The sequence below is a fragment of the Phaenicophaeus curvirostris genome, chromosome 12 (assembly GCF_032191515.1).
Source record: "Phaenicophaeus curvirostris isolate KB17595 chromosome 12, BPBGC_Pcur_1.0, whole genome shotgun sequence".
Lineage (NCBI taxonomy): Eukaryota > Metazoa > Chordata > Aves > Cuculiformes > Cuculidae > Phaenicophaeus > Phaenicophaeus curvirostris.
The window spans coordinates 14,220,558-14,232,993 of NC_091403.1; the positions used below are offsets into that span (position 1 = coordinate 14,220,558).

A 12,436-nucleotide genomic window follows, 5' to 3' on the forward strand; every position below is an offset into this window, starting at 1 on the left:
CTTGTGCAAAAGATTGCCATGGGGCTGTGCTACCTGGTGTGGCTTTCTGATTTCTGTTTTCTCCAACATCCCAGGATGATCAGATTAGACACCAGGAAAAAAATCTTCACCGAAAGGTTCTCGGGCACTGTCAGAGGCTGCCCAGGGAGGCAGTAGAGTCCCCATCCCTGGAGGGGTTTAAAAGATGGGTAGCTGAGCTGCTCAGGGAATCTGGTTTAGTAGTGGGCAGGCATGGCTGGACTCAATGATCTCGAAGGTCTTTTCCAACCAAGTGATTCTATGATTCTAGAATATGGATTCAGGGGAAAAAAGTCCCGTTCAGGGTTGCCTAGATAGGCTCTGGCTCCCCGTGACCCAGTGCTGGGCTGCAGCTCCACGATGTCCTGGGGCAGCATCCCAGAAGGAGGCGATTTCAGAAAGAGACGAGCAGGGGTGTATGGAAACAAGCCCTGCCTGCCAGCGCTGTTTCCTAATCCCAGGGACCAAAACCCTCTGATTGTTAAACCAGCATTCAGAGATTCAGCTGAAGGCTGCTGAGCAGACAACATCCAATCTGACCTTTGAGGAGAGAAGCAAAAAAAAGACCAAACACAAGGGGATTACTGTGCAAACGCCAGAGACATATAGTCATTTTAGTAAGGGACCCCACCCTTAAAATAACTTATTGCTAATGCGTGCCCAGGACATCGCTGCATGATGGCATGCTAAAAAATCCTCTCTAAATAGGGACCAAAGGCTTTGTTGTGGCATGAGCGAGGCTTACAGTTCCTTAGAAAACTCCTGTCCCTCTCTTGCATCATACAGTTGGGGATGGAGAGGACATTTCTAGACAAAAAGGCAGCCAGCCGGGAACAAGGACAAACAGGGAATACATTCCTGACTTGCTATTTAATTGCTTTCATGCAGGTGCAGAGAGCTAAATGAAAGGAAAAATAGGGGTGAGTGTGTGGGGCTGAATTAACCTCGCCTTTAAGCCTAACATGAGAAGGAGGTGGCTGCTGTAATAAATGGGCTACCACCCAACTGCTTTGTGGTTTCTGTTCTTCTTTTCCCTCAGGGACTAGGCTTGATCCCACGGCGGTGATGGGTGATGTTCTGGCCAGGTAAGAAGGTGATGGGGATGATCCTCTCCTGTGTGGCAGGGGAGGCTGGTGCTCATCTGCCCCCTTGCTCTGCCTGTGGTGGCTCTGGGGTTCCAGTCAGGCTCTGGCAGGGTCTGGGGGCAGGTATCCCTCTCTGGAGGGATACTGTTGATGTCAGGGCTGCAGCTGTTAAGCAGCTTTGAAAATGGGTCTTGGCAGGATGATGTCCCTCCACTCTGAGCTTGCGAGACCACATTTTGGGTGAGGGCTGGCAGTGCCAGGGGTGGGTCTGCTTTTCTCTTTCCCCTCAAATGTAAAGCATTTTGAATGCATAAATTGCCCCCTGTGCCTCTGATCAGAGAGGTCCCAGACTGGTCCCTTTTGGTGGTTAAATTCAGAAGTGATGGAGGGTTTAGGGGATCTTGATGGACGGTAGTGACTTAAGGGCTGCAGCATATCCTGGGTCTCCGGAGCCAGTCTTGCTGACACTTAAACTCAATTTGACACTTAAACCCACAAAGGAGAAAATGCTCTCCTTTTCTGCTTGTGCCCAGGAGCTCTCCTGCACGCAGAGCAGCCTCAGAGGTGGCAAAACCTCCCTCAGAGCTTGGGCATTTCCTCCAGAAAAGAAGTGGGAATAGTTTCAATGATGGAGAATCTCCTATCCCAGGAACTGCACCTCCTTCTCTGGGAAAGCAACACTGAGCCACCACTACCAGCCTGGGAACTGTGGTTCCCCTGTATGCTATGTACTTCTTAATTTAATAAATGGGGAGATGTGGATGTCTGTTTGAGTGTAGTTGAAGTCCCTGTGATGCCTGTGGGAGCGTGCGTGTTTGTGCTGGCCCCAGTGGGGCTTGAGGCTGGCCCTCTGTCATCCCTACTGTTCTTTTTTTGCTGGATGGAGGAGCAGGGTGTCCTCAGTTTCCCGCCCTGCCCTTGCATTGCATATTATATTTTTCTTGTGAGCTCTTCGTACCTCCCAGGGTTTCACACCACACATCAAGCTCTCACTGTATTACACTGGAAGAAATACAAAAAGAAAAAGGTGGGAACAGATACAGTGCTGGAAAAAAAAAAGGTGTATTCATTAAAATGGCAAAACAATCCAAGTTTCTCCTTATTAATTCCCCTCTTTACAGCATTTCCAGTCCAGGCATGCACCTGTGTTTATCTGTGATGCTCCCATGGACCTGTGTGGTCCAGGAACATCACTGGGGTGTGTGTGTCTGTGTGTGCTGTGAGTCTCTCAGTTGTCTGAGCAACGGGATGTTCATTGCTAACTCCAAGGATAATTAACTCATTTTTCTGTATTTATAGAAAACTGATGCAGGGAGTTCTGGCATTTATCCCTGATAGGACCACATTTGGCCACAACGTCTTGAATTTTGGCCATTTCTTGCAATACGGCAGCATTATCATCGTCTCTGCTGCCTGCTCATTAAGCCTCAAATAGGGCAGCTCATTAAGCCCGCAAGGGCAAGGGTGCCAGCCCCTTCCTGAGGGTGCAACACCAGCAGCTGCCTGAGCTGGGCTGCTTGTGGGTGCCCATCTCCACATGCTCTGCTCCTGGTTTGCCAGCGTAGAGGATGTTTGCATCAGCATTGCCATCCCCAAATGCCTGCATAGGCTTTTGCTAAAAACAAAGTAACGCCCAGCTCGGCAGCCGGCAAAGGAAAATTTTGGAAGTTCGTGGCAGGGATGTGATGTAAAGACACACTGGAGTATCCTGAATCAGCACTGTAGCAGTGGGAGACCCATCAGGAAAGTCAAGGATCATCTCTCAGCATCAGGGCATGCGTATGCCAGGTATGTTCCCATCAGCTGGGACAAGTCCAGACCTGGACACGGGTTTCCTCTTGTTTCTTCCGGACAACCTGTGAGTGGCTTGGTACTTTTAAAACTACATTTTCTTCTCCCAATTTGTTGGGTTGGTCTTTGGAGGGACGGGGGTGAAGGTAGCGAAGTGGCTTGTTCTCAGGGGCTCGGGATGCAGGTGGCAGGGCTGGAGGGCTACAGCTTGCTGCAAGATGTTGGCATCTTCATCCCACAGAGCAGAGGAGACAGATTAGATCTCTGCAGCTTCTGTTGTTTGTTCAAAGGTGGGGATATATTATTTTGGTATCAGCAAACCGTAAGATGCTTGATATGGTAGGAGACCTACCCTGTGTGCTGCTGGAACTGTTAGAAGCTTGTGTCCTCAAGAGTTGGAAGTATTTGCCCTTGAAGTGTGAGTTGTCCCCAAACTGGTTGTGCTTGGGAAAGAAGGACATTAATTGTGAAGCCTTGAGGGACAACCATGTGGCTCATCAGCCGCTCACCATTCCTTGTGTGGGTGTGTTTCTGTCTTCACCTCCTCATCCTGCTTCACCTTCCAAAGGCAAAGGGAGCTGATGCTGCTCAGGTCCTGGGAAGGTCCAGGCTCCCGAATGCCACCATGAGCCTCTCATGAGAGCTGCTGTCAGTCCCCAGACAGCATGGGACCCCCCTTCTCCCCTCCTGGCTGCCCTCAGTTGCTCCCATTCAAGGCCCTGCACCTGGTGCTGGAGATGCAGGTGGATCATTAAGGTTTAACACACTAATGGCAAAAAAGCTAAAAAGCTTCTAAAAAGACCTTTTGGAAGGACTAGTCCTTGAACCGAGCACGACTGTGCTGGCATAGGCTCAGCTCCAGTGTGACCCATTCCCAGCTGGGTGCTGGCAGGCAGCGGCTCATCCCATGGTCCTGGCCACCACTCCCACTTCCCAGCTGCTCATGCACCTTGCAGAGAGCTAAAAATATGTATGGCTGTGAGCGATCACTATAGCTACAGCAGGGGGTAGCCAGAGCGGGCAGCCGGGCAGTGATATCGCAACCAGGAGGGGTGGCAGCTTGGCAAAACAAGCAACACAGAGGGGAGAGGCTGGGACAGGCTGGGACATGCCAGCACTGGCAGGGACAGGCTGGGAGTTGCAGGATGCTACTGCTGGTTCCTCCAACGCAGATCACACCATCTCCACATTTCTCATTATATTGAAGCTGCAGCACATGACACAATCCCTAAGATGGGATTTACTTTGTCACTTGAATTTTGGCAGGGAATGAGTGACAAGCAGCTCCAGGCATCTCCCTGCCATCCCACCGCGGAGGGGGACTCCAATGTTTCAGCCTCTGGCTGCCTTGAGCACTGGGTCGAGCCCCAGTTCACGCAAGCAACAAGGGTCCGTGTGATCATCACAGCCATCTTCTTCTTGCTGGCAGCCGGCAGCAACGTGTCTGTGCGCAGCAGCCTGCTTAGGAAGAGGAGGAAATCCCACGTGCAGCCGCTGATCCTCAGTCTGGCGCTGGCTGACCTGCTGGTCACAGTGGCTGTGATGCCCCTGGATGCGGTGTGGAATGTAACAATCCAGTGGTACGGAGGAGACATCTCCTGCAAGCTCCTCAACTTCCTCAAGCTCTTTGCCATGTATGCGGCTGCCCTGGTGCTGGTGGTCATCAGCCTGGACTGACACGCAGCTGTCCTCCATCCCTTGTCCCACACTCACCGCTGCAATGGGCTGCTGCTCCATGCTGCCTGGGCTGCCAGCGTGCTCCTGGCTTCACCCCAGGTAGGGCTCTGTGCCCTCCCCGCATGTTTGCCCAGGTTAAGATGGTTTTGGAGAAGGGTTTCTCCATGCCAGCAGCCTAAATAAGTCCATCCCAACCAATAGGCTCCATCACCACTTGACTGGCTTTGCTGAGTGAAGCCATGTGGTTGCTGCATTGGGTGCTCAGCAATGCTTTGCAGCTTCCTTACAACACTGATTCATTGCAACACAGTTGGGGTGTTATGCTCAGGGCTGGGAAAACAAATTGTGTCCACTATTCTTTAGTCCTCACGCACATGGTTATCTTCTAAAATTATATCACTGCACCGCTACTAAACATGTTGGAATGGACCAAGACAAACCTGAGCAGTTATTGGCCAAAATAACATATGGTATGGTCAGAAAATGGGATTTCACTCCATCCTGGCCATAGCCATTTAGGTGTGTATAGCACCTCTCCCAGCCCAACAACAGCAGAGAGGTGCTCTCCGTGCACAGCTAGGAGCATCTGCAGGACATGGTGCCCTGTTTCAAAGCTTCTCTGGGTTGTTATTTGGTTCTCCATTTCAGCTTTTCCTCTTGCACCTGCACACTGTCCCAGGAGTGAACTTCACCCAGTGCATTACTCATGGCAGCTTCTGCACACACTATGAGGAAACCATCTACAACGTGTTCACCTTCACCACCCTCTATATCACCCCCCTGAGTGTCATGATCATCTGCTACATCCGGATAATTTGTGAGATCAGTAAGCAGCTAAAGATCAATAGAGGTAAGCAGATCCCAGCCCTTTACTCTCCACCCCACCATGAATCCATGATAGACCCTGCTCCAGCCTGGAGAATTGTTTGGTCTGTCCCAAAACCCATTGAAGGGTGTTCCAACTAAGGGGTTTTATGCAAACTTCTTGATCCCCCTCCTTGCTGCCTTCTGCTTCCTGTGGGCAATGGACCACACCATGAGATGGTCTGCTGCCTCTGGCAGAAGTACGGTCATGGCTGCTTATGTTCTCCTGGTTTTCTTCCATCTCTAGCTATCCTTTTGACTCTCCTGGCAGGTTTGATAAGAAATCAAAATGACCACATCTCCAAGGCATGCATGAAGACTCTCAAGATGACCATAGTGATTGTTGCCACCTTCATCATCTGCTGGACCCCATACTACCTCCTGGGCTTGTGGTACTGGTTCCAGCCATCCATGATCCAGAAGATGCCGGAGTATGTCAAACACAGCTTCTTTCTCTTTGGCTTGCTGCACACGTGCACTGACCCTGTCATTTATGGACTGTACACCCCCTCCTTTTGGGAGGATGTGCATTTGTACCTCAGGAGCATTGAAACAGCCATTACCAGGCATGGAAGAAACAAACCCGTCTCAGTCTCAGAGAAGAACATCAAGGATGGTGCTGTAAATGTTGGGGTGGCATCAGGGGGCTCCAATGGGATAACAGTCAACATGGTCTGCTGAAGAGACATACCCACAAGGAGATGGGAAGCACAGCTTTGGGGGCTGCTTTGTCCCATAGGATCATTCTGGAGACTGTCATATGGAGGTTTGCCACCCAACGTTGGTGAGTGAGGGTCTCTGGTCAGAAAATGGGAAAGTGTTTCCCACCTGTACTCAGTGTGAAAAGCATTTGGGGGTGTTTATGGTCATTCTTCCATGTTCTGGCATCCCATCACATCTAGAAACCCATCCTTTTTTGTACCCTGCACTTACCGTAGCCCCGATTCTGGGATCTGCCACACTTCCAGCATTGACCCCAGGGAGGAGACACACTGGGTCCTTTATGGTCCAGGGCCATGTCTCCCAGGGTGGCCAATCTATTAGTGCCCTTTGCATCTACACTGACATGTGGAGCTGCACAGATGCTCAGCACTATGTGGTGTCACCCTGAGAGACTGCAAAGGTGTGATGACAAGCTTTTACTCCATTTTCTCCACCTGCTATAGAAAAGACCCTCTGGAAATTCTGGCTCTCCTGGCTCAGAGCTTACTTGGTGATCCCACAGCCATGCGTGAAGCCCTGGGAAGGATGTGAATCTTTGGGGAGGGACCAATGCAGGGGCATTTTTCCACCTGGGCTGCCTCCATGGTGGGAGGGAGAAGGTGCTGTGCGGATAGAAGGGTGTGGGCAAGAGGGGAATGAAGAACCACAGAGGGATGGAACTGGGGTTTTTTCTCCCTTTTGGACACAGACAGAGTGGACAATAGTCCCTGCCACCTTTTTCTGGCATGCAAAGGTGGTGGGGACATATCTTTACATAGCCGTTCTCTGTAGGACAGGGTTGACCAGGAGAGAGAGTATTTGGGGTAACCAGAGGGTGTCATAGCCCAGCCCGTCTTGACTGTCTCTGCTCCAGAGCGAGCAGATCTCAGACCACATGCTGGGCTGTCCCCAGCAGCTGATATGGGCTGATGGGAGTAAACCCCACATTTCCTCTTCTCTGTTTCCCCTTCTCCTTTACCCATATTTTCTTTACCTTAATGGCTTGACCCAACCCCAGTCTCTGCTGAGAGTTGGCTGCAGCCACCCCACAGGTGATGCCTGGGCTGTTCCAACGAAGGATGTAGGAACCGCCTATGGGTGAAGGCCCATCAGTACTTATGGGAGCCAGGGGGGTACTGGGGCTCCTTGGCTGCACTGTGAGGGCACAGGATGCTGCTGGAGGGGAGCGGCTGAGCTGTGGTGAGTAAAATGGATGTTTTGCTTTTCACCAATGTGTCAGAAGTTGCTTGTGAAGGTGGAGGCTTCCTCTGTGGGTGTGGGTTGAAGAGGTGGCTTTATTCAACTGTGTTGTTCCCTTCCGTGTAATTAGAAATAGTGGATTATTTCTTTGTTCATTTTCTGCTGATAGTAGTTAAATACACTTTTTACCTTTGAAGAGAAATTTTTTAGCCAGGTGGGGTTGTTGGGTTTTTTTTTGTTGGTTTTTTTGGGTTTTTTGTTTGTTTTGTGAGATGTTTGGGCAGCTCAGGAGCTCTGGACTTGGCAAGAGGTGGTTCCCTGGGTATTTCTGTGATGACTGCAGTTTTGAATGAGCATCTGGACTTTATCAAGATGAAAAAGCTTTGTTTTAAAAACAAATCGTGACTTACTGTGGTTGCATGCATAGGGAAGCTGGGAGATAGCTCCCTTCAAGAAAGCAAATCTCCTTTGGGCACTGAGGGGGCTTTGTGGACCCTGTATCAGAAGGATTTGGACTGGTCTTCCAGTGCCTCAGCTGACAGATTTTTGAACTAGGAGCGGTGGCAAGTGGTGTTTGCAGGTTGGCTGAGGCTGGGCAGTGATGATAGGGGAAGCCATGGTGCTCAGGGTGGTGCTGAGCTGCCTTTTCCCATGCTACGCATCGTTTATGCTAAACATGCTGCCCAAGGAGAAAAAAAAATCAATTAGAGCTGTCTGAGCCCAGACTGACTGGTGGGGATTAGTGTGAGCCCTTTAGGAAGCATCTAAACTCCAATGAAATGCGTAATCGCCATTTGGCTTTCCTGGGCTTGTTCTACTCAAGATTAATTACGCAACACTAATGGGAGCGGGGCTTGCTGCCACCAGGTTGGCTTGGCTCAACTGGTGCATAAAAAGTGTTTCTTGTAAGGTGATGGGAATGACTTGCGGTAGGGGAAGCTAATTTATTAATCAGACACTCATTTGGTCTTTCTGTTTATACTACTGATGATTGCTAATGGGAGGCAGACCTTGAAGGCATGTTGGTTTTCTGGCAAACCTCAACTTAGTAGGAAAGTGTCTTTAATGTCCTGAAAACATTTCTTATCTGCTTTCTGCTAAGTAGGAGAGAACGTGTCCAGCACTGCTTGTGCACTTAAGGCCACTTCTCTCTTGCTACTGTGCAAGGGGGGAACCTCAGAGAGCTTTACTGACGAGCACTTTTTCCCTTGTGGGAGGAACACACCAACTTTACACATCAAGGTTATGATGAGAGGGCAGAAGTAGGTTTGGCTTTAGGTGAAGAGTAGGAAAATTGGAATTCTGGTAAGGATATCCCCCTTGGTCCCTGGGGGAAGTGTGGCATGTCCCTTGGGATGCTTGAGGGCACTCCAGTGGTGTTTCTTCTGCCAGCCTCTTGATACCTTCCCTCCCACTGCTGGTGCTCAAGGCTAACATTTTGGGAAGCCTGGAGCATGGGCAAGATGCCCAAAGCGACAGCTTTCATGATAGAGGGAATATCTCATTAGCATGCTGCCAAGCTGTGTGCCCAAGGGAGGCAGAAAGGGGGAGTGAGCAGGCAGTTAGCATTTCCTATGGGCATTTGGGGCAGGTATTTTCCAGGTCATGGGGATCAGCTTGTGTCTGGGTCCTGCTGACAAAAGCCTGGGCCTGGTTTCAATGTCCCTGCATCTCTTAAATTTGTACTTTAGAGAGCAAAAGATTTTTGCATCACTCCTCAAGTGCATGAAACCTGGAGCATTGCTCCTGTCATCCCCATGGGGGTGGTTTTGCTTTTTGTGGTGGTTCTGTCTCTCCTCACACTGCCTCAACCCCTGCTCTCCAACAGTATCTGCAGCTGGCTCCTGAGATTGATTGATACCTCTCTTATCACCCTCAGTGTGAAGAATTTCTTCCTAAAGTCTAATCTAAATCTTCCCTCTTCCAATTTAAAGTCATCCCCCCTTCATCCTTTCGCTCCATGTCCTTGTAAAAAGCCCATTCCCAGCTTTCCTGGAGCCCCTTTCCATACTGGATGGCCATTATAAGTTCTCCTCAGACCCTTCTCTTCTCCTGGCTGAATGACCTCAACTCTCTGTCTGTCCTCATAGCAGAGGTGCTCCACCCCTGGATCATCTTTGTGGTGGCCTCTGGACCCATTCCAACAGTTTTACATCCTTCTTACATTGAGGATTCCAGAACTGGACACAGGACTCCAGGCAGGGTTTCACAAGAAAGGAGTAGAGGGGAACAATGCCCTCCCTTAGCTGCTGGCCACACTCCTTTTGATGCAGCCCAGAACATGGCTGGGTTTTCCCCTTATGGGAGGAAAATTCTGCTTCCCCAAAATCTGCCCATTCCTCCTAGGAAACACCAGCTGCCACACTTCTTGCAGTCACAGCAGGATCAGATTTGTCTGACTCAGTAACAGTTCCTTAATATTCACTGCAGTAATGTAATGAACGTATCAATAAGCACAGGTAGCTCTATATTCTACAACTCAACCTCACCCTGGGCTGCCTGCTTCAGACACAGCAGTCCTTTGTTTCGGAGGGAATTCTGATTCATTCCCCATTAGCATTTTGATGGTACTGTGCACGTTCAAAGAGCCATACAAGTGGCTTAAGAGGTTAATGTGAACCTTGGGTTAATTCATAATATTGTTAGTTACTCAGCACAATACTCGCATTAATTCAGTTGACTGCCTCTTGCCACGTTGGGAAACACATGCTGAAATCAGCAGGGAGCACAGAAAACAAGCGTGGGAGTAGAATATCAAGTATTTTTCTGGCCTGCAAAGGTAGAATCTGAGCACCTTAAATGTATTTATCTCCCCTTGCCTTTGAGGACAGCATTGTCTCACTCTGCAGATGTGGTGCTGAAGCATGGAGAAGGCTGTGCCCAGCATCCCTGCAGGTCTGAGACTGTGAGGAATGGGGTTAGGTGCCCTCCATGGGGCAATTGAGATGAGTCCACAGGAACTAGGCCCCTGCCTGCAGCCATCTCTTTCTTGTGGGTCTGTTTGAACTGTTCACATTGGAGAAAGCTGACTTTTTCTTTTGATACCTGCTGAATTAATCACAGTGCTGGACTGCATGCATCTGCTGCGAGAGCCCCTGCAATACTTTTCTGTCCTGGGATACGGCCCAGAGCACCTGGTGCTCAGCTTGGGAACTCACTGCCTACAGCCCACATGGATGCAATTGCCTCACACTTGGGAAGAGTGCTCACCTGAGCGACTGGAAGCCAAATAAAAGCCCAGACAGACATTAGGAGATAGTGCTGAGTGGCTGCTATGCATTCATTCCTTTTGCTTACTCTTCAGAAACGTCCCTGTGCAAAGAATCCTCAAGGAAAGAGCCTCAAAGCCCTGCTGTGTCCCTCTCCATCTGTTCCTTTCATCTGCTTTGTGGACTCCCAGGCTTGTGCCTTTCCCTGCAGTACAAGCAGCCATCCACCCCATAACTGCTGCCTAATCTCCTCCTCCAAAGGGCCCCCCAACAGGCCATCTGTTCCATTTGCAGATGTACAAGCCTTCTCACAACACAATACCCTTCAGATAGCAGCAAATACCTCTAAGATTTCTAGCTGTTTTTACCCTAAACTGACACATATATGGCACAACATCACATGTAACGTGCTGAGTTGGACCAAAAATGAGCATGTTCTCCCAGAAACCCCATGTGTGACTCACTGGAATATCAAGGAGTAAACTGCTATAAAGTAGATGAATCTGTTGTGCAATAAATTTTTAGTTTATGTACATTTTAATTGCAAATCAAGGCTATAATTAGCATGTACATTTCTTGGGCTGAGGCAACATGCTCTAACAGTGAGTATTATTAATGGACTGTAAAAGGCAATGGGGAATTGGATTATAATGTTCTTGTTTTGCAAGCTGTATGGCAAACAAATAAATTTGTCCTGGCAGCAAAATTAACTGGAATAAATGCTTCTAGCAAGAGGGGTTTCTGTAGACAAACTTGTTCTCAGTCTTGAGTTAGAAAACCTGATTACCAGGTCATTATTTCTGGCAATTAGGTGCCAAACATGAGAGAAAGAAGAGATTTTCTTTGAAATATTTAACAAGTAAGGTAGTAATCACAGACTCATTTGCTGGAAATATGTGATGAGATTTTTTTCTTTTGTGGTTAAGGTTCACTGTGCAATGAAAACCTGCGTTTATCAAATCTACTACTAAAAGCCAGACTGCAAGCTTGAACTGTGGTGCATATCTTACTTTTCTTTGCCTAGAATCCCTGGGCTCCTTGTCATTTTTATCCCACGCCAAGTCACTCATCACAGAACAGTGCTTTCCTCCTTTTTTCCATTTCAGGTTGCTTTGTAACAATAACAAATACAAAGGACTGACAGGAGGAGGAGAGCTTCCTTCCTTATGTTTCACAGCCAGCTTGCACATTCCAAACCATTCTGTGATTCCTGTGTGTGTTTTTAAAACAAATCCCCAGTATTGGGTAAGAAGGTTAGAAAAAATGAATTGGATATATACTGAGGTTTTAGGCACCAGTGTTAAGCCAAAACATTTCACAGTGGGACAGATGTAATTCTGACCATAGAAAACTTGATCTCTTTGTGGAAACTTAAGAGTGGAGAACCTTGTCTTACAAACATCCAGTACTGTGCACAAGTTTTCATCTGGAGGCCTAAGTGAAGTCTGCATGCAGGTAATTGTACTACAAGTGTTTACAGACAAAATACAACCCTAAGAGTTCTGCTGCCACTTTAGTCCAGTACTTAAATGTTTTGGGGAAACAGTTGGCATGTTATTGCCAGTTAGTCCATTTGTTCATAAATGGAGGCTGAAAACAATTCCATGCAGGTAAAAATATTGAACCAGATTCCAAAACCCAGGCAGCCCCAACACCAAAATGCCTGTCAGGTGGCAGCGCAAGTGGAACCCTTCACCCTCCCTCTTCTTGCTGCAGAGAATGCAAGTGGAAGGCAGAGAGACAGGAATAATCTTTGTTCAGTACTGATGCTGAAGGGCCTGAGTCTGTCTGGTCTGCACACTAACCAAGGATAAGGCAGATTGTGGCTGAGAGCACAAACCTTGTCAGTGTTTTACAGGGGAGGGGAAGGAATCATACTAGAAACTACTC

The 12,436-nt window shown here is 48.7% G+C and overlaps 1 protein-coding gene across 1 annotated transcript; it reads left to right on the forward strand.

Annotated features, from left to right (window-relative positions):
* The first annotated feature begins 2,092 nt into the window (after nucleotides 1-2,092).
* On the forward strand, nucleotides 2,093-6,383 carry LOC138725455 (gonadotropin-releasing hormone II receptor-like). The gene is given in 4 exon segments (XM_069866392.1): nucleotides 2,093-2,891; nucleotides 4,161-4,670; nucleotides 5,220-5,421; nucleotides 5,707-6,383. Coding segments are annotated over 3 exon segments (1,119 nt in total). The 5' UTR covers nucleotides 2,093-2,891; nucleotides 4,161-4,163; the 3' UTR covers nucleotides 6,117-6,383.
* Nucleotides 6,384-12,436: the final 6,053 nt, after the last annotated feature.